Here is a 21,274-nt window from a genome sequence, read left to right as displayed (position 1 = left end):
AATATGCATTCCATAATCTATGATAATGTGCATTATGATAAAGTTTACAACAAGATAACAATCAGTCACAATAGTTTTGAATGAATGTAAAATGCTGAATATCGATATGTCAACATCAGCTGATAGTGTGTGTAGAGATGTATTAGGCTGACCAAGATTTAAAAAAAATATCCCTGTTTTGCTTAAGGTGGCATGAGACGTTCCTTCCTTGGCATCTCAAGGAATTTTCCTGACAAGAACAAGACAGATGAAATCCTCAAGGTGTCTAGAGCCGCCGGTACACATAATTATTTGGAGCCGCCGGTAGCAGCTCATTTGTTGTAGAAGGCCTGAAAAGTAACCTGTAGTCAGTCTCCGGGGCTCAGCTCCGGCTGATGTGGATACAGTCGGCTCTGTGTTTTAACTGTCTGTTCTTTTCTTTCTCATCTCAGAAAACCACTGGAGCTTTGGGCTAACATGCACACTCACTAGAAACTTCTCATGCAGGTCGAGCCCATGGCGTCTAATCTCTCAGAGAGGCTAATTATACGCTCACTTTATGTTTTTTACACCACATGCCTGTTGTCTCGATGTGTTAGGGTGCGTGGAGATTGATTGATAAGAGTAATTCCAAATGACATTGACCCAAATTTTTCAAGGGTACCAATGCATTAAAAAATAAAGTGACAGGATGAAGAGCACCTACTTTCCAGCCTCATTTATGATTGGCGCGGGACAAAGAAGAAGCGTATCTTCAACACTGACAGGTCTTTCATCTGAAAGTTAATTGCGAGAAAAAGGTATAATTTGATGGCACTTTTTATTGCTATAAAAGAAACAGTGCATATAGTGTTGCATACATTATTTTAGTGTTTTGTTAAGTCTCATAAAATGTGTCATTGGAAACTTTAAGGGAAAAGTACTGTTTGTAATGTAATATGACTTACTCAGTGTAACTGTGTCATTGACTCTGAAGCTGCACAGAACCTGATTGATGTTTCTGGCATGCAGAAATCCATTTCCCCTCACAACCACTTGGAAAGAATCTTAAAAAACACAAATAATAATATTAAACATTTAGCAAGTCCCTTTACTATACAGTTTTTTTCTAAAAAACAAGGTAACTAAAAAGTAGAATAAATATTGTTTTTATTTACTGTATTTATACTGAAATATAGTATTACAAAAATGCCTACACAAGGCGGTGCCTGTTTTTTAGATCTTTGTCTCATGTAGACCTTTAAAAAATGCCATACTGTGAAATTATAAAGTGTGCCCAGCCAGAGGGCAGGTTTTCTTATTTTTTTTCCACCCTTAATCTTTCAGGAACACTCAACTCAACTGGGCAAATGCATATGCTCCAGTGGTGCTAATAATAAAAGTGAAGAGGTTCACAAATCTCTTGGAGTCGTGTAGCTGGGGGTGCTGCGTTGGTGGCCGACAAAGCTGGCTGGCTGACCTTTGAGACCCCCCAGGCGATGCTGTAGACCCTCTGACGGCTGCTAAGCAGCATATGTTAGAGAGAAAAACACCCTCACTTAGAACCTGTCTCAGTGGGCGTCAAAGGATGCAGAGTGGATGTGACCTTACTCATGGCACTGAGGGATATTTGAGTGGATTTGTACTGATTCATCTCTGAATAATGCTACACTTTTAGAAAATGTTCTGGTTGTAAACCTTTAACATTTAAGTGTGTAAAGTTCACAGGATGAAAACATTCTGTGCAGTTTGCCATCAGGGAAGATAGTGGTATGGAAAGGTCAGGAGAATAGCACTGCTGTGAGCAATAACACTATACTATAAGTCTAAGTTCTCTTCTGGCAGCTTATACACCAGCATTTAAAGTATAAAATCCTAAATAGTAGATTGCCGCTTTTATCTCTAATAGACACATTAAAAAAGCTTTAAAAAAGTCAATTTAATTTGCTATTCACAACTTACTGCACTTCTGTAAAGGATATTTTACAAATATGTTCAAAAATTCGACTTTATTATTGTGAAAAGTAGTCATTACATACCAAGATGGAACCAACTCTAAATGAGAGTTTGCTAAAATAATGCCTTTTGCTATTGGTTAACATTATTCAATAGCCCATGTAGCCTTAGTGACATTAGCAGAAAATCAAAGCCATTTCAGAGAAAGAGTTATTGAATTTTCATTAAAGTTGCAATGTAACAGAAGTAGCGATAGGTCTTTTTCCGCATTCTGGCGTAAATTTGAATTCTGTCATGACTACTATCTTCAAATACGATTGGCAATTAGCATCCAGTTTGGATTGGTGGTATGGTTCTGTTCTGGGTAAAAACTCCCTGCGCATCCATGCAGCCTAGCATAGCAATAACCCCCCTTAGGATAAACAGAACAGAACCAACATTAATGTATTGCAGATATCATTAATTCAAGATTTTAAAGTGAAAATTGAAAATTCAGAAAATTGAATTTATTCTGATTCAGAAGGCAATCAGAATGCCAAATCCTGACTGATGAGAGGAGGAGCTAGGGATGAAGGAGGGTAATTAGCTCTTGAGAAACATGATAGCTGCTGATAATACTGAAGGAGCTTATATATGCATACAGTGATAGGCTTCATATTCCTATAGGTAGACGTGGATCAGCTGCACTGTAAAAAAAATATTGTTGGTTTAACTTAAAAAAGTAAGTAACCTGGTTGCCTTAAAATTTTAAGTTGATTGAACTGGAAAAAGTGAGTTAAAACAATGAAGAAAGTTATAAGTTATCCCAACTAAATAAATGATTTAAGTTGATTTGACAAAAGAAAAAATGTTGTGATAACAAATCTTAAAAATAATTTTTTTACAGTGTGAGAGTCACTGATGAGAGCTTGACTAACGTGACCTGCCAGAACTGACGCTACGCTTAATTGAAACGGGTTAAAAAAAAAGAAAAAAATGTTGAGCGGTTGTTGACTGGATGGAGGCAGAAAGGGCTGATTGTGACCTTTCGAAGATCGAAAATTTAACATGCACAGATGAAACGTTCACAATAAGATCATGCATTGAGAAGATAGATATTTTCATTTTTCGATTTTAGGATTATAAAGACAATTTTATTTTTTGTAATATCTAAGAATAGATCACAATAAGACCAACTGTGTTCATTTACAATGTAAACTGAATTAATTTTAATATCATGTTGACTGTAAAGGTCCTTCATCCAGTATATCTACATACGACCTGGCGAGTAACGAAAAGGCTGGTCAAGGGAAAATTTGAGTGAAAAGAATTCTCAGCATGTCTCTTGTCTCACCACGGATCTACCAAAACAAATTCCACTCCCATCCGTTCCAATTAACCTGTCATTTCCTCTCTAATTATACTAATCCCGTCTGCCATGCAGAAGCCCCTCTCCACCCCACCTCTGCATCTAAATTTGCCCAGCTCTCTTGCTCATGGCTGCTTAATGTGACGTCCATACAGCTGAAATGGCTAATTCCATTTAATTTTAGAGGCCGGGCATCAACATCCATGTCCTTTTCTTCCCATGTTACTGTCAGACATGGTGTGTCGGGTTCTGACAGGACAGCGCAGGGGTAAAAAGGTCAACACTGGCTTGGCAGCGGGCAGCGCTGGCAGCGAGATGGTGGGCAGGGGCTGGTACGCTGTCGGCTCACGCCCATTGTGCTGCACGGGAGAGCTGACGCTTCCCATCCACACCTGAGAGCTTGATGGCTCGGGCTGTTTAGAGCAGAGGTGCCACGTCCGAGCACGGACACTTCAATCACTGCCCGAATGGGGGATGGGGTGCAGCAGAATCACAAGGGTTAATCAAAGCAACGATTGCTGTCACGTTTGATGGTTGGGCCTCCTCTCAAAACAGCGAGTGATGGCCTGTTTGCAGGCTGCACGGGCTGGTCACTTCTCATCAGTTTGATCGCTGAGTCTGTCAGACACTGGAACTGCCTCTACAGAACGCTAAACCAAAACAAACCACTAACCACGATCAAATGAATCTTCGGCTAAACTGTAATATTTAGAGCAATACAGCACACTTATGGCTAATACTGTAGCAATTTTCACAGTGCATTACTTTAAGGACTGATTAAATACCACAACAATATGTTTCATTAATTATTTGTCATGCAATGTTTCCATTAAGGATTATGTTCATTAATCATGATAATAAGTTTTTCTTCTTTTTTTCCGAAGAACTAAAAATCTCTCAGTATTTTCTATGCATACAATGGAAGTCAATGGTGTCCAATGTTGTTTTGGCCTCACTGATTTTGGTTGTATGCATAGAGTTGAAAAGATTTTACATATATATATATATATATATATATATATATATATATATATATATATATTTATGTTCTGCAGAAAACAAAATTCATACAGCTTTGGAACAACATTTGAGAGAACTATCCAATTAAATCTAATCTAATACAAATAATGGGTAACATTTTAAAATGTCATAATTTGTTAACATTAGTTAATTTATTAACTAACACAAACTAACAATACGCAATACATTCTTGTTAATGTTAGTTCATAAAAATCCAGCTATTCCTTTTTTGTTCATGCTAGTTCACAGTTTATTAACTAATGTTAACAAATACAACAACTGATTTCCTTAATGTAGTAAACACTGAAGTTAACATTAACTAAGATCAATAAATACTGTAGAAGTATTGTTCATTCTTAGTTCAAGAGTTAATATTAACTAATGAAACCCTACTGTAAAGTGTTAATGACTCAAAGAGATCATTTTGATTTAAATTAACTCAATTAAAGTACCACTTTCCATTTCCAATCCACTTACAATACGGTCTCATTTGTTAACATTAACTAACTATAAGCTAACTATGTACAATATATTTTTACAGCATTTATTAACCTTTATAATGTTAGTTAATAGCTTGTTCATGTAAGTTCACAGTGCACTACCTAATGTTAACAGACCCAAATTTCTATTTAAAAAATGTATTAGTAGATGTAGAAATTTACATCAACTAAGATTAATAAATGCTGTACACATATTTCATTGTTAGTTTATTTTACAAATGAAAGCTTATTGTAAAGTGTTACCGACGAAACAGTGAGAGTGTGTGGTCAAACTGCAGGGGTATTGTTGTTTTAACCATCATCGTTTGCCAGTGGTCACTGCATGCCCTCTCTCTCTCTCTTTCTCTCTCCCTCCGTGTGCTTCAAGGTTTGATGTCCCACAACGTGACAGAGAACTTATTGTTAGGAATGCTCAAGTGAAATTAGAGAGCTGTGTTTTTTGCCTGGCTGGTTCTTCCTGGCCTAGTTTGCCACATCGGATCTGTTGTCTAGCCGAAGTGCTGCCGAATAACTGCGGTGCAGTTCTCCTCCGCCTTTACCAGTGAAATGCCCATTTGTTTAATTGGCTGCTGCTCAGCAGACAGGCCTGCCACATTGAGCACTGGTGTGTAGGCCAGAGAGGATGGATGTGGCTTGACATGACCTTATTACCATGCACTTACTGCGCGAGAGTGCACTTACAGCGCCGTCTCCTTGGAGATGCGAACAGGCGGATTAGCTCTGCCCAGACATGATCATTTTTCATTTTCTGGTGAATGCAAGAGTCTGCAACTCGTGAGCCATCATTACACCGCTTAGGGCTTTCACAAAATTAGAACAGCCTTTTTTGTATTAATGTTCGCGCACTGTCCTCTCATATATTTTTTTTATTAACAGCCTGATTTAATGTAAAAAATCAGGGTGTAAATTACATTTATTTTTAATTAAAAAAATGAACATGGCAAGTGCTGAGGTGACTTACCACCAGCGCATACACTGGACGGCTCAGCTGCTAAAATTTCAATGCAGGATTTCTTGATGATCTGCAAGAAGAAGAAGGTAAAAAACAGTGCTTGAGTGATTAGTGGTCAATACACACAGACCTTAGCCATTTTAAGGAGAACTAAATTCACTCGCAGATAAAAAAAACTGAACTACTAACTGGTAATGCTGTAACATTACTCTTTTGGATATCCCCAAATTGCAACATTATATTTTGCAATGTGACTTTCTATCTTGCAATGATGTGACTTCATAGGTAACACTTTATTTCGGTAGTCCACTTTATACATTGTACTAACTATAAGTCCCTTTGGGTTCCACTTTATTTCGATAGTTCACTTTAGACATTCTACTAACTCTAGGTAACTTTGCAACTACATGTCAACTAACTCTTTTTAGAGTATCAGTAGACTGACTGTTAGGTTATGGTTAGGTGTAAGGGTTCGGGTTAGTAGAATAAATTGACTTGTAGTTGCCAAGTTACTTATAGTCAGTAGAATATCTGTTGGGGGACCAACAAAACGAAGTGTTATCAGATATTAAGCAGATAGTGTACTACTAGTGTACTCTAATAACACTTAGTTGACATGTAGTTGCAAAGTTACTTATAGTTAGTAGAATGTCTAAAGTGGACTATCAAAATAAAGTGTTACCTAATTTTGCAACTACAGGGCTGACTTTCAAACATTTGCAACTACATGTCAACTAATTCTCAGTAGAGTAGTAGAGACTGTTATGTTAGGTTTAGGGTTCTTAGAATAATTGACAGTAGTGTTCGATTACACAGACCTATGAAAAGTATGTCATACATCGATCGGCCAGCACAGCGCCGTTTCAAGTCGAACACACCTATTGTCTCACAACGTAACTTTATTTAGCAACTTGACTGTTTAACTCACAATATGACTAGGCTATATTTAACAGTGTGATTTTATTTCATTTTTAAAGATTTTCATTTTTTTTTTTTTTGCTTTTTTTTTCCACTCTGAGGTGGCGTCTGTCTTGGTCCCTTATTTTCCTTTTGACAAAAATATATGACTCCAACCGAGTTAAACGGTTGGCATAGCATCCATGTTTGTTGATAACAGCCACGAAATGCCAACTCTTGCAATTTTATAAGTGACTCCTGTATTCCGTACACACGCAACGGGGTAATTTAGGTGATTCACTCCCTCATGGACAGAGACAGGGAAAAAGAGACACTTACAGAGTCTATCATTCCTTCAAGGGCCTGGAATCCTCCAATAACTGGGAACACATGCTCTATGGTGTCTGCAATCGTGGCCAGCTAAACAAGCAATACAATATAGTCGATACAGGTTAACTGAGATACCCGAGAACAGAAAAGTTATTATAAGATTAAAATCTGAGGCACAAAAGCAACCCATTGTACAATGTTACCTGTGTCTGATTAAAGTCTTTTACTCCCACACAGTATACAATGGCTCCCAAAGACCGAGCTCTCTGTGCCTGCACAAACACAGTCAGCTCTATTACTGAGCAAATGCCACTGTCAATTACACATCTGCCAGAGAACACGCCACATCCGTTGCGACATCACTGGCTTGTGTACTTGCCTCTTGCTGTGCTGTGACAAACTGATAGTCATTTAACTCCCCGTCCGTCAGTGCTATGATCACACTGGCTGTGCCTGTGAAATAAACATCATCACATTAAGGCTTGATTTTCCCATAGTAAAATTGTGAATGAATTGCATTGTGATTTACGGTGATGCTTACCATAATTTCCACGATATATCTGCAGATTTGCCTGCAATTTGATATTTACAGCATTTTAACTTTAATTTTAACCATAGTAGAGGATTTAAATTGATTCATTCAAAAATAAAAAAAATACCTCTTCCAATCCAAGATTCATATACGTATCACCTCCTGGTATTTGTCTTCTCAACATATTTAAACCTCTGGTAATATCATCTCTGAATTACAAATGTTGGAGAAATGTTATTACAATGCAGAAAGAAAATGAGTACTTGTAACATTAATGGTGTTTTGGATGCGTGTTTGGTCATACCTATTGTCTGTGAGTCTCATAATCGTGGTTCCACGAGTTGAAAAGACAATGAAGGACATTCGTAACATTGGGCTGTAAAGAAAGATTTACAGTCATATTATCCCTTAAAGGTATTAGAGGACAATAGTGCATCAAAACTAAAGCACTTTACCTTATAAATTTCTCCGCAAGATGCTCCACAAAGGAGTAAATTTCAATCCAGTGGTTTTGGACACTTCCTGATCTGTAACAAAATCAGTTGAAAAACAACATCCTTCAAAGAGTCAGAGGCTAATATCTCTTATGTACATTATAATGGCTGCCTTAAACACAATTACATATCAATTACCACCTTTTCTTATACTATCTGAGAGTAGCAGGTCCTTAAGTACTCTATAAAATGCGCACATGCCACTAATTAATTAAAAGCCCCAAAGCGTTCCCAACAAGGGCTAATTGCCTTTGTGACAGATGAATCTGCCTCCTGCTAGCAGAGAGCAACACCCCTTCCTCCTGGAGCCAGCCATTTGAATGGGAACAGATGGCAATGGTTGAGTGTAACAGGTTGAGGAACTAAAACAGAGCTGGCATCTACATCAGCATCCAAAAAGACTCACAGCTCCATCTCTGACAGGGGGGTCAGGAAACATAAAACTGGACATGTGGGCAATCGATGCTAATCTGACGTCAGTTCTAAACACACCTGCAATTTAATATAATGTGGCTCCAAAATTAACACTTAGGCCACACTTATAAATGTACGAATGGCACTGCATTAGATTAGACAATATGTGCCAAGTGCCATATATTTTAAGGAAACACAAAACAAGCACCAAAAGAAAGTTTATTTAGAAAGCCGTTTGTCCGCTTTTAAATGATAAAACAACGAAGCTTTGGGACACTTTCTGGTTGTCAACTGTTAGTGGAAAATGTCCATAGTTAATGGGATGAACTGGTTACTCTGCTAGGACACCTGTGTGAACTGAACTGACTCCATATACTGCATTCACTACAAATCAAATCTGTTAAACAGTAAAGATGGCAAAAAGAAAAGAATTTAGTTCTATAGGGTTAATTTCCTCTAATGGCGGATGATACATATATTTGATATTCTGTTATCTAATGCAAAGACATTCAGACCGTTTTTTAAGTGTCCAAATACAGTTTTGGGCCACTGAAATAAATAATTACATTGAATACACAGTGGTGGTATGCAGCAGTCTACAATAACAAGACTGTGCTCGTTTCCTTTGATGCAGATTAATCTCGGTTTTATCTCTTTTCCTGAGAACTAAGGTCAATCTTCAGCAAACCACTGACCAATATTGTTATAGAAACATCAGCTCTCTTTACAAAGTCTGTTTATTATTATTATTATATATATATTATTAATTCTTGTTCCACTGATAATCAAATGTATTGTCTCTCTGAAAAGCACTGCAGCTGTTTTCTTTCCAAAAACTCTCTGAACCGATGGCTTGATATTTAGAATTAGTGTAGGGTCACTGAGTGGCCCCAAAACTTCAGACAAAACTATTCAGCTGATTAAAAGTGTGGAAGTGTGGCAAAAGCTTGATGATGCATGCAATCCATTGGGTCTCGAAAGGCATTCAGAAAACTTTACAAACAGAAGAGCTAACTGTGAAGTGTAACTAAAATGCATGTGCACAAAGGATTATAGCTGGAAGAACTTTATATTGATCTAAATTCTTGTTATAGCTGAACTCAAGCTATAGCCGGAATTTTGATAAAACTGGACTTCAGATTTTACACAGATGTCACTATATGAACAAAATTATGGCCAAGAGACATTGCAATGTTACTCTTGAGCCTTTAGCTCAGATTTGATTAACATCTGATGGCCACAAACGGTTCGTTTAACCGACATACAGCATGCTTCAGCATGTTTAAGCTTGCTTGAGTATTCACTCCAAGGTGCTGAGTAGGCTATGCCACATACTTCTTGCTTACACTAACTATATGAGCTCATTACACACTTAAATATTAAGAACTATTTGCATTATGCAAACATTTATGTAAACAACTGGATGCACTTGTAAGTTGCAAGGAAAAAAGATGCATTTTAATTTTATCTTGACATGATACTCTTTTTACAATTGGGTATTTGCATTATATTTGTATAGGTGCATGCTCTTACATCATGATGAGGTATATTTTTTTGCTTTTATGATTGAGACGCCCCTGAGATAATGATGCACAAATGCGCATGTGAACAGCACCAGGTGAGGCACAATCATGCTTGTTAAAGCATCGCCTGAGGCAAAGAGTCCTGACCTCCTGCTGCGTCTAAAGCCATTTGACAATACTTTCTTTTTAGGAATCCGCAAACTATCAGGAAAATCATAAGAAACACTGCATGTTAATTCTATAGAGGCGGTAAATGGTTCAGTGTTTTTATGGTTTGGAATTTTGTTCAAACTTCATGACAGTTCCATGAGACATTGTTCTCTTATCCTGCCATCATGGTCTCCTTTGGGAATAGCTCTCACCGGACGTTTCTTGCAGCTTTGTATTCGAACAAATTACTATCTATTTAAAAATACCAACAACTTGTTTTGATATTAAAGTATTTGGATCAATTCAGCTGTTATTCGGTTGTCAAAACGAATGACATTTCTTATAATAGCGGTCCACGCGCGTCTGAGGGCGTCGATCAAAGGCGTAGCGTGCAATGCTCGGTGAGAAGAGAATAAGATGCCATAAAATATAAAGGCCACTTACTTGTCGAGGACAAAATACAAGTCGAAAGCACCTTGACAAGACCTCTTCTCTTCCTCAAAATAAGGCTCAGCTTTTCCAGTATGAAGACTAGGCATCAAAATCACTAAAATACCCACAACATAAATCAGAGAACGTGCCATTTCATCAGTTGAATATATCCAATAGCACTGGAGTAGAACTGCATTTCATATTAATCCTGCAGAAAATTAAAAATATTGTTTTCAATGAAATTTATTGAATGTATTGTCTGTCACTGTGTTACATTCAGTAGTCTGAGTCCGCTTTCAAAACATAGAAAGCTCCTCCTCAAGGAGAAATGTTTGGAGGAGCGACCACAGACCGGACAGCGCGAGCAGGCAACAGCAAATAAAACTTCCTCTTTCCGGGAGAGGGAGACTTCTGGCTTCAACGACATTTCTTAAATACTATTTTGCTTTTTATGCATTTTGTTTAGTGATTAGGCCTGTATATAAAATCAGTAAACAGAACATATTAAAATAGTATTTAAGATTTTTTTTTAAGCCAGAAATCTCCCTCTCACGTAGCCTACATACACACAGTCACAGATATAGCCTATAGCTAATATATATATAAAAAATATGTATTGCACACACATTTAGGCTATGCTGTAAACACAACTTTGTATCTTAAATGCAATTAATCGTGATTAATCGATTTAACAGCAATAATTATAGGCTGTCATTCGAACCACTCAACATTAATGCGCGTAAAAAAAAATAAAAAAAAATTCATCTTTGAAAGTAGCCAATTAAGCCTACTTATTTATGAAAATAATCAAAATACATAAGCAGAAGAGGCAAAAAAGTTTCCATAATTGGAGAATCATCACAAAATTTTGATCGACATTGGCTGGGTTTATAACTCAGAGACCCATTTTAAATGAGCATACATAGGCTGAGCATACAGCCTTTTGTGGTAGGTAGCCTACTTTACAATCTAACGGTCTCTGACTTCTGTCATTGATTACCCTCGCTTCTAATTAACACGCCTTCAAAGCTGGTGGAGCACCAATCAAAACGCCACCTGGGGGGTTTGGGGAGAAATGAGGCGCATCAGCTCCGCGTCCTTCGAGTGGATAAGTGCGTGACTGCACAGCGCGAGACAGTCCAGAGACTGTCAGGATCAGGAGACAGTCGTGATCGCGAGCTCTCGGTGGATAATTACAAATCGCATCTCCTTGGATTGTGCACCTGTTCCTGAACATCCTCAACGCTAACCTGATTTAGGTAAGTTGCGATTTTCCTGCATCATTTTAACATCTTAGGCCTACATTTTATACAAAAATGCCGGCTGATTATTTATTTATTATTTCATTATTTACGTCATTAGCCTATACAGTCTAGAGACAATCACACAAAATAAAAAATAATAGAAAAAAATGTAAAGTTCTGATTCAACAATAGATTTCGCACAATATAGGCCTATACACATCAGTCTCAGTCGAATTGAATGAATACCTAGGCTAGCCTACATATAAAAAATATTGATAGGAAAAATCATTTGGCTGTAAGATTGTTTTAAGCATGAAAACATTATTTTGGCTAATGTCATTCTCATTATTTTTATTCAGATTTTCAGGAATAAAACATGGAGCAGAGTTTTATGCCTCGCGCGTTGTGGACTAATGACAGCAAATTTCTCCATCACCACGTCCCGGATTTCTTCACTAGTGTACAAGTTACACAGGATGTACCAGCCGGAACATCATTCGGACCATGTGTTCTCCATAATAGCTTTTATGACACCATAGCATTCATTGCACTGAAATCCTTTGACAAACGGAATAAATCATATGTATTTAGGGTGAGTAATATAGCATTCACTGCATGTTTAAACATGCATATACACTTAGCCTACATTTTAATCTAAAGTTTTTTTATTATTATTTCAAACTGCACTTTACAATAATTGCTGTTTTGTGCTGTGTTAGTAAATGAAACATGCGTAATGCAGATATTCAATTTGTATTAAATAAACAGTGCAAAAGGTCAAATGGTGACTTTCTTGTAAAGAAAAAAAGTTTTAGATTTTCTCTAATGGCAAATATGTCCCTCTATCAACAGGTAGATCCTGAGGCGATGAAAGGCTCTCCATTTGTAGTTCCTTGGCTACGGTTAGTGCAGGCTGCAGTGAGCGGAGAAGAACAGAATACTGAGGCCTACTTGAAAGGAGGACAGCTGCACTTTCGGACTATACGCGATGTGAAACAAGGGGAGGAACTGCTTGTTTGGTACGACGAGGAGTTGTCTCATCTTTTGGGTTTTGGAGACATAAAGACAAAAGCCGTGACAGATGGTGAGTAGCAGCTTTTAAAAAACAAACCCATTTTTTTTCTTTCTTTCATTGTTAATGGTATTTATTAACACTCAAATCATTTTAAACCATTTAATGTAACCACAAAATGTCATGGAATGTTCATAGGTCAATGATATTATTTTTGTGTATTTTTGACTGAATAAATGAAGGAAAAATACAAACCCAAATATATTCTACACTCTGTATTCTACAAAATAACTAGTGCACCTCTTTCAACTTCTAAAGTAAAATATATGTAAAAAGAGTAGTTTGGCATAATATATTGCATTCTTTCTTTAATTATTAGCTGTATTTTGTGAAATATGAATAATATTTGTATTAAAAAAATAATTTGTCAACAAAAGCAATGGTCCTACAACCATAATGCAGGCCATTTTGTTTTCATGTGACAAAAAATCCACTATTTATGAATGTTTGACAAGGTCTGGCACGTTTTGTTCAGATCAAATGGTTTAACTCTAAGGCAACTTTTTATTCATAATGTAAAATATTATAGCCAAGAGTTATATCATTAATGTTTTAAGAAATGCGTGAAAACAATATGGATACAAATAGGCCTATCACATTTAAATAGCCAATTGTGTTTACGTAACATTGCCTGTTATTGTTATTATCATGCTCTGACAGCGTTTGTTTCTCTTCATATACAGACTATATATGTACGAGATGCGGCCAGGCCTTCAAGAACGAAAACCCTTTCCTTGCCCACTGTCGTTTTTTATGTGCGCAGGAAAAAGTAGATATTATCCGGCCAACCAACGAACAGAAACACGAAGTCAAGCGACAACGCAAAGTAATAGATTTTCACAACATTGCAAGAGATCTGGAGCACAAAAGGAACGATTCTTCCGAAGACATGGCCATACTTCGAAAAAGAAAACAAGATGCTTCCTTAAGCCCCAGGAACAAAAAAACAGTTTTATTGGAGAGAACCAACTTCACTAATCACGCCAACGTCAACAAAGACAATCCGCCTGTTCAGGATTCGTCAGAATCAACAGACAACTTTTCGACAAGTGAGTCAAAAAGAAATAAAAACAGCGCATTTAACGAGGTTAGAAAACCATCAGAGCACGAGCAGTCAAACCCTGAACAGTCATCACGAGATGTATTGGCGTCTGACATGGGCCTACAATCCGACTGCAGCGCGTTCTCGTTTGTTGTACCCAAGAGCGCGCACTCGGAACAGAAGAGCGCGTTCTGTGAACCCAGCAAACGCACAATCGCGGAATTTCAGAACACTTCACCGCCAGATTCGGATACTATCTCAGACTCTTTCAAATCAAAACCTTCTCTAGGATACAGAAATGTTCTGGCTTCGCACCTGTTTCCCGCTGACTTGCCAGGCACTCATGCAGGTGGAGTGATGGCCGCTCCTCTGGCTACAGGAGGATCCTTCTATTACGCACCCGAGCATTGGACCAGAGTTATAGGTGGCCAGCTGCAGTCTACATCTTCGTTGACGCTTCTTCCCCCTACTTTCACTCCAATGGGTGTTTCAGTGCAGAACTGGTGCGCCAAATGCAACCTCTCATTCAGAATGACCTCCGACTTAGTGTTTCACATGAGGTCCCATCATAAGAAAGAGTTCGCCGCAGAGGCTCAGGTGAGGCGGAGGCGAGAGGAGAAACTCACCTGTCCCATCTGTCACGAGTACTTTCGAGAGCGTCACCACCTCTCACGTCACATGACATCACATAATTAAGAAGAAAATCTCTGGCGCACTTTAATAGGCTATTATGCATTGACCATAAATTGTGCATTTAGGCTACTTAATGATGGACATTTGTAGTTAGGCTGCTATTGGACAGAGGAGGTGTATTGTTGTAACAAATAGCAATACGTTACAGACGTGAGACGTGGTAAAAACTTGAACCTTTCAACCATCCACCGGTCATTGTCATTTCAGCCATGCAGTGAGAGCAGTTCAGGATAGGCCTACATCGCCACTAGGTGGCCATAGAAATGCATAACTTTCTCTTTATAAATAGCTGTCCCCATTTAGTTGACTAATATTGTTGAATTGCCTGATCATTTTCAACCTAATAGTGCCTTACAAAGTAGGCTGCATGTAAATGCTATTGAGAAACGGAGTAAAATGCTCCAGCATTTTTAGGTTTGCTAACAGCTGACTAAAGTATTATAAGTTTAGAGTAACATTGTTTTGTAAAGAGATTTTATATTTGAAAAATCCATCCCTTCAGAATGCCAAATCTTTATGTTATAACATTTTTTATCAGCACAACGACAAGGAGGATGTATTTATTTAAATATTGTCTTTTTTTTTTTTATAGACAAGTCATTGTATTCATTAAAAAATTCAACATATTCCCCATGTGTTTGCCTCTGATTTTAGCCACCTAGAAATATGGAACATATAAAGAACAATTTTCTTTGTGTGCACACAAGTAGCATTGATATGTATTATGTCAAGTATCTAAGGTTATTTGTGTTAATGTAACTAAATATCTAATATGTCGTAAATGTCCTTGCATTTGACAGTCAATAATATCTCACACAGGTGTTATATTGTTCAAGATTTGTGAATATTATGGTACTACATAAAGTAAACTCTTTTTTCTTATAACCTCATAAAAATGCTTATTTATTTTAAAATAAAGTAAACACTAATTGAAGCACTGGTTTGACACACATGCACTAACACTGAGTGACCAGTAGAGTGCCCTGTCTAACAATTATTAAGTCCTTGAAGGTCTCATTACTCACAAAATAGCCCTAGGTGTTTTGTAGAAAATGTGGCGTTGTGTTCAGGTTTATCTTCGCCACATGCACACTTCCTAAAAAGTTAGTTTTAGTTTTGTGTTGAAGCCCACTGCAAGTCTCCCTTCAGGCATAGGCTATGTGATAAACTCAAACACTCTGAGAAAGTTCACCAAAAAGTCAACGTTTTGACCTCACTGCGAAGTTCAAAAGGACACCCGTCTGCATTTAGTTAGAAAATCAAACATTCTGCTCATTCAAGAAAGTAAATACAGAACTTCTGAAGACACATTGAATGAAAAGATGTGTATACACTGGCTCAATATTGGTGCAATTAAAAGCCCAGCGGTCGCTCCTGACGGTAATCACTTGAGGAGAAAGTCATGACACAGAAACTCCTCTGTTCGCGCTAAAGAGCATCTTTCATCGCTGCCATTAATCGATCAGACCTCATTTGGAAAACTAAATATTGACTTTGGTTTAAAGTAACTGTTGAGTATTTAGGCCTGTTAGAAAGATGCAGGGCAGGCCCATCACTTTTGCGCGTTGAAACTGTCGCAGACATGCTGTTTGTCACAAGTTGTGCTATTGTGATTGTGAACACGTGCCACATTGCTTCATTTCCAAATAGGCTACTTCTGCTGATAACCATCTACCTAAAAGCGATTCAGTTTTTACACATAGCCTACACACAATGATTTTCATACTTGATCATATCCCAATATAGCATAGAGAAAAGAAATGCGGATCATCTTATTGCACATTCACTGACTGTAAACAATGTAGTGGTTCAGACTTAAAAGTGCAGATATCGATTAATTTTAAGAAAGTATCGATTCTTTTTAGGGAATATTTGCGATTCACTTTAAATGTATTGATGCTATTTAGGAAAATTAGCGATTTATTTTAAGGAAAAGTATCAATTCATTTTAAAAAAAAGCAGTGATTCATTTTAGGGAAAAGTATTGGTTCTTTTTGAAAAAGTATAGTTTTTTTCAAGAAAAGTATTAAATCACTTTAGGAAAAGTATAGATTCTTTTTAAGAAAAGTAGAGATTAATTTTGAAAAAGCATCAATTAATTTTAAGAAAAGTAGCGATTCGAATTCATTTTCAAAAAGTATCGATTCATTTAAAAAAGTATCGATTCACTTTAAGGAAAAGTATTGATTCACTTTAAGGAAAAACAGTGCTTCATTTTAAGAAATGCATTGATTCTTTTTGAAAAAGAAGCGATTCATTTCAAGGAAAAGTAGCGATTCATTTTAAGAAAAGTAGTGATTCATTTTAAGAAATGAATCAATTCTTTTTGGAAAAAGTGTTGATTCTTGTTAAGAAAAGTATAAATTCTTTTAAAGAAAAGTAGCAATTAATTTTAGGAAAAGTAGAAATTCATTTCTAAGTAATTAATCGATCCAGTTTGAAAAAGTAGCAATTCATTTTAGGACAATTAGCAATTCACTTCAAGGAAATGTAGCGATTCACTTCAAGGAAAAGTAGTGATTCACTTTAAGGAAAAGTAGCGATTCACTTCAAGGAAAAGTATTCACTTCAAGGAAAAGTAGCGATTCTCTTCAAGGAAAAGTAGTGGTTCACTTTAAGGAAAAGTAGCAATTCACTTCAAGGAACAGTTAGCTATTCACTTTAAGAAATGATTCGATTCTTTTTGAAAAAGTAGCGATTCATTGTATGAAAAGTATTGTTTTTTCTTCTCACATTCTTCGGTTACTTTATGGTCTCTATGGGAGACAATTACAAGTTGACACTGTCAAAACTAGCCTGTGAGGTGAAAACAACTTTTGATTACATTAGAGACCATATATTTATCATCTCGTTAGTTGGCACCAAATATCTATGCTAATGAATTAATCAAAGGTTTATAAATCTACTGTTTTTTAGCCATGTGGTTTCAGAATGGTTGTAAGCTGGGAAGGCTGGAGACTAGTTTAAACCTGCTGAGAGAGGCTGGCTTAATTTTTTTATTTTCATCAAAATAATTGTATTAATTATAATAATTAAAAAAAAAATTCAACACACAAAGTATTCATGTTTTTAGTGCTAAACTTAAAAGCAGTAAAAGCAGCATACACATTCACATCTCTTCAACCTAGACAACTGACATCTTCAAGTGTCGCCTCTTCACACACTGACTGCACAGAGAAGCCATTCAATCCACCTTGTTATGCAAAGGAAAGACACAGCAAACAGTAATTGGGTTCTGTTCTTTGAGAACATGCTTCTCATTTTCATTCATGGGCTTGTGGGATTAAAAGAGTTTACATCAAATTAGTTTGAGCAGGGTGACATCATCTGTTGAAGTAAGAGATGGAACTTCCTGCACTTTGTGACCTAATGCTCTTGAAGTGGGTTGAAGGTGGGGACTGGGGGTTAGAGATGTCTTTGATGTCCAGGTCAAGAAATAATGTACCAAGCAGGTTTTTTGATTCTTTTATTCATTACCTTAGTTTAGTAAAGAATAGGATCACATGAATTTATGCAGCAGAAAATACACATTGGTGGTTTAACATATATTTTATTCTACTTATAAGGCTAGTTGTCATAATTTAAAACACACATTTACAAAAATACATTCTCTAAAATATAATATATTGAATCCAAATGAACAATTGTTTATATACACCGACACATTTGGCCCAAATACTCCTTACATATGGCACCACACCAAGATCATCAAACATGTCTGAATAAGGAAAGAGGAACCTTGAGTAACTTCTTTTAAAATAAAACAAATGCACAGGAAAAACTAGTCAGCACTAGCTACCAATGACCTTGGTGATTGGCATCAGCACCATTTGGGAATACCCCTAAAAAATTGAATTGTTAAAAATTTGCTGCTTAGTTTTCTAACAGAACAAACTTTTGAATATATAAAAATAAGTTCAGATTAATTACTAAGAGACTGCTTTGCAGTCATGATAACTGTTTGATGTAAATGCTTGATGAAAATGATTAACGAGTTCACATTTTCACATGTAGGCTACTTAATCATGTATGGTTTTAAATGTCCCAAATATCAAGTTACACTTACATTTTTAATATACACAAACTTAATCTGCCACTACATCCAACATTCATCACAATAACAAAATAATTCTTTATTCTACTTTTCTTTCCAATGTATTTCAACAGCTCTGCCAAAAGAAAGGGTTTATGTTATATTCAGTATGCTTAGTATAAACCTTATTGTATATCGAGGAATCTACAAGTATAATTCCAACAGCCCTTTATGTCATGGAGCTGAAAAGCCGACAATTTAAGCAATAAGTTTAGGAGTAAGTGCTCATGTTACTCAATGAAAAAGGTTTACGACAGATCCCTCATGAATAAACAGAGGAAATGAAAATAACACAGATAAGCATTCATAAAATATGAAATGCAGTCCTTAAAAATGTATGCACTTTCTAAGAAGTGCAAACTAAAGACAATATGCCTCTTCAAGGTAAATTCGGTTTCAAAACCACGACAACGCCCATTTGTCTTTTTTCCCCCTCTGAGCAGCACGTCTATCTACAAGCGCACGTCTCCACCGACATGTTGGGGTAGATCTTCAATACGATGTTTTTGTTCTCATCCATAAACAGTACACTGAGTGGTTTCATCTTCTCTGGGACACAGCAGGGCTCTGGGATACCTGGAATTATCCCAACGGCCTTGACTATGCTCTGGATGGTTGCATGGTTGGAGGGGCGGACCACCTGAAAAGGGCAGGAAAGAGAGGATAATGAGGTATGGTAGCGTTTAGATATGCAACTTTTGTTTTGCTTTCTTTAATAGAGCAGGGGAAATTATGTCTTACAACACCCTTCTATTATTCAGAACAGAGGGACTTTAAAACTGGCTCATTTCAAAAGAAAATGTGTCCAAAATGTGCTTAAAACCCCCATTAAGCGTACAACTATTTGACTGTAATTGCACATAAAGATGGTGTGCTTTAGTTGCGCTGGAACCGAAGCATTTTCTGAAGGGATTCTTTGTTTAAAAATCTCTGGCTAGAGAGGCTGTATTAACCATAGTCATTTTTAAATATTTCAACATGTCTAAATGATTCACATTCGCGTACGCGGATTCGCGCCTTGAGGTTCTCTGACCTTTGGAATGGGGAATTCACACGTTCCTGCGCAGTAGAAGGCATCGAAAGACTTGGGCGACAGGATCCATTCGTTCCACCCGATGTCTGCAAAGTCCACCTTCAGGTACCTCCTGGAACAGCCGCGAGGTTCTTTCCACTGTCTCCTCCGGGCCTTCTTCATGGTTTTCTCATCAAACCGGAGAACCTGAGACTTGTCGAATCCATCAGCGTGCTCCTGGCCTTTCCTCCGACGTTCTTTTTTGAAGGGCTTTGGCTTGAGCGCAAAGTAAGCACTTTCCCACAAATCGTGCTGTTTGAAGCTGCTGTACTCCACCTCCGGGAGCTCGTTGTTCTCAATGGGATCAGAGAAGTCGGATGCCAGTTCCCGCTTCACACGTGTGTCAAGTGAGGAGGAGTCTGGAGATTGAGTTGGCTGCTGGTCTGCAATGAAAGGGTCATATCTCTGTAGGCTCACAGCCACACTGTTCGGCTCTGAAATGGCCAAGTCGTTAGCATAAACCAGCAAGTATGGAAGACTGGAAGGTGAGTGCTGGTCATAATGCCTTTGATACTGCTCTCCATAGTCAAACTCCACAGTGATCAAAAGGTGATTCTTATCTCGGGCCTCCTTTATAATGACAGACACATCCTTGCTCTGCCAGGTCCCGCGTCTGTGAGGAACTACGGTGATGTTTCCGAGCAGCGACCCTGGGTCTGAGCTGACGGAGGGAGACCGGAAAAGAAGACGGAGAGAGGGTAGCAGTTGGAAGTTCGGGATGCGACAAGAGGGGTTCTTGAAGCGCTTGCAGAACCAGGACCTCTGCCGTGGCCGTTTGTCAAAAAAGTAGTGAAACGTAGATGTGAGAATCACCTCGGACCCCTGAAGGGAAGTGAGATTCAGCCAGTATGAGGCCCTCTGCTCCACATTCTCTGCAAAGATACGAGAGAAACTGCTGAGTTACATATTAATTATGAATATGGGCTCAAACAACAGGCTTTTTGTTCTGTGTATGGGGTTGAAGAAAGCACAAGGAAGTGAGGAGACATGTTACTCCTAGAGCAGACATATGGAAATGTTTATTTAGGTTCCCTTAAGAGTTAGAACCTGAAACAATGTCAGTCTTTTAATCGGCACTGATTAAACGCTTTAGCAGACTGCAGAAAAAAGACTGTATTGTTTCGTGAGTGTGTGACAAATGTTATTTTAATATCCCGGTTTAAACAGCTGTTTTCAAACAACGTGTCATTAACGAGAAGAGTTCACAAAACGTGCCGGATCGTCTGCGGTTGTTCCGCAACATTTCCGATATCGCACGGTACATCTACAAATCATATCCTGTCATTATTTATCACTTTACCAGATTTAGGCATTTCAAACATATATACAAATATGCTAGGGCTGTAACAAGATATCTGCATTGCACGTGACGTGACGAGACAAACGTTAACAGCCGAAAAGGCTGCTAACAGAAATGATTGTCATTAGAAAGTCATTAAGTGTAATTCTTGTAATTTTTAAGTAAATATAAATAAAGCCATTTAGAAGATACAATTTACAATTTAGCGAGTCGTAATTGTATTTTTTTTTTCAATATGAATACCATGTTTGC

The 21,274-nt window shown here is 37.5% G+C and overlaps 3 protein-coding genes across 6 annotated transcripts in view; 1 reads left to right on the top strand and 2 right to left on the bottom strand.

Annotated features, from left to right (window-relative positions):
• The window catches only part of antxr1d (ANTXR cell adhesion molecule 1d), a 61,086-nt gene that overhangs the window by 13,471 nt on the left and 26,341 nt on the right, over positions 1-21,274 (bottom strand). The window contains exons 1-11 of one of the 3 annotated variants that reach the window (XM_039672607.2): positions 14,180-14,314; positions 7,949-8,020; positions 7,798-7,869; positions 7,621-7,702; positions 7,503-7,533; positions 7,341-7,414; positions 7,165-7,233; positions 6,971-7,051; positions 5,744-5,804; positions 927-1,025; positions 686-755 (exon numbers count right to left, since the gene is read on the bottom strand). In XM_039672607.2, the coding sequence (XP_039528541.1) occupies positions 686-755; positions 927-1,025; positions 5,744-5,804; positions 6,971-7,051; positions 7,165-7,233; positions 7,341-7,414; positions 7,503-7,533; positions 7,621-7,702; positions 7,798-7,865 (635 nt within the window). In that variant the 5' untranslated portion in view covers positions 7,866-7,869; positions 7,949-8,020; positions 14,180-14,314. Of the gene's footprint in view, positions 1-685; positions 756-926; positions 1,026-5,743; positions 5,805-6,970; positions 7,052-7,164; positions 7,234-7,340; positions 7,415-7,502; positions 7,534-7,620; positions 7,703-7,797; positions 7,870-7,948; positions 8,021-10,518; positions 10,873-14,179; positions 14,315-21,274 lie in introns of those variants that run through there. The other 2 variants (XM_039672606.2, XM_089117123.1) reach the window with 2 other exon arrangements.
• On the top strand, positions 11,339-15,182 carry znf488 (zinc finger protein 488). The gene is made up of 4 exons (XM_039672608.2): positions 11,339-11,765; positions 12,110-12,342; positions 12,603-12,834; positions 13,506-15,182. Exons 2-4 carry the CDS (start codon positions 12,127-12,129, stop codon positions 14,558-14,560), a joined length of 1,503 nt encoding a protein of 500 aa, XP_039528542.2. The 5' UTR covers positions 11,339-11,765; positions 12,110-12,126; the 3' UTR covers positions 14,561-15,182.
• Positions 18,092-21,274, bottom strand: part of gdf10a (growth differentiation factor 10a) — a 29,530-nt gene continuing 26,347 nt past the window's right edge. For both annotated transcript variants that reach the window (XM_089117124.1, XM_039671595.2), the window contains exons 2-3: positions 19,684-20,594; positions 18,092-19,290 (exon numbers count right to left, since the gene is read on the bottom strand). In XM_089117124.1, the coding sequence (XP_088973250.1) occupies positions 19,099-19,290; positions 19,684-20,594 (1,103 nt within the window). In that variant the 3' untranslated portion in view covers positions 18,092-19,098. The remainder of the gene's footprint in view (positions 19,291-19,683; positions 20,595-21,274) is intronic.

The sequence above is a fragment of the Pimephales promelas genome, chromosome 11 (genome assembly GCF_988280905.1).
Source record: "Pimephales promelas chromosome 11, fPimPro1.hap1.1, whole genome shotgun sequence".
Lineage (NCBI taxonomy): Eukaryota > Metazoa > Chordata > Actinopteri > Cypriniformes > Leuciscidae > Pimephales > Pimephales promelas.
The sequence above is the reverse complement of the archived record's forward strand: the minus strand, read 5'-3'. Positions and strand labels throughout refer to the sequence as shown.

Bases quoted from the DNA above. Each gene is read 5' to 3' on its own strand.
- znf488 (XM_039672608.2), top strand. From the start codon at position 12,127: ATGGAGCAGAGTTTTATGCCTCGCGCGTTGTGGACTAATGACAGCAAA. The intron at 12,343-12,602 runs GTGAGTAATATA...CTCTATCAACAG, and splicing joins ATAAATCATATGTATTTAGG to GTAGATCCTGAGGCGATGAA. The intron at 12,835-13,505 runs GTGAGTAGCAGC...CTTCATATACAG, and splicing joins GACAAAAGCCGTGACAGATG to ACTATATATGTACGAGATGC.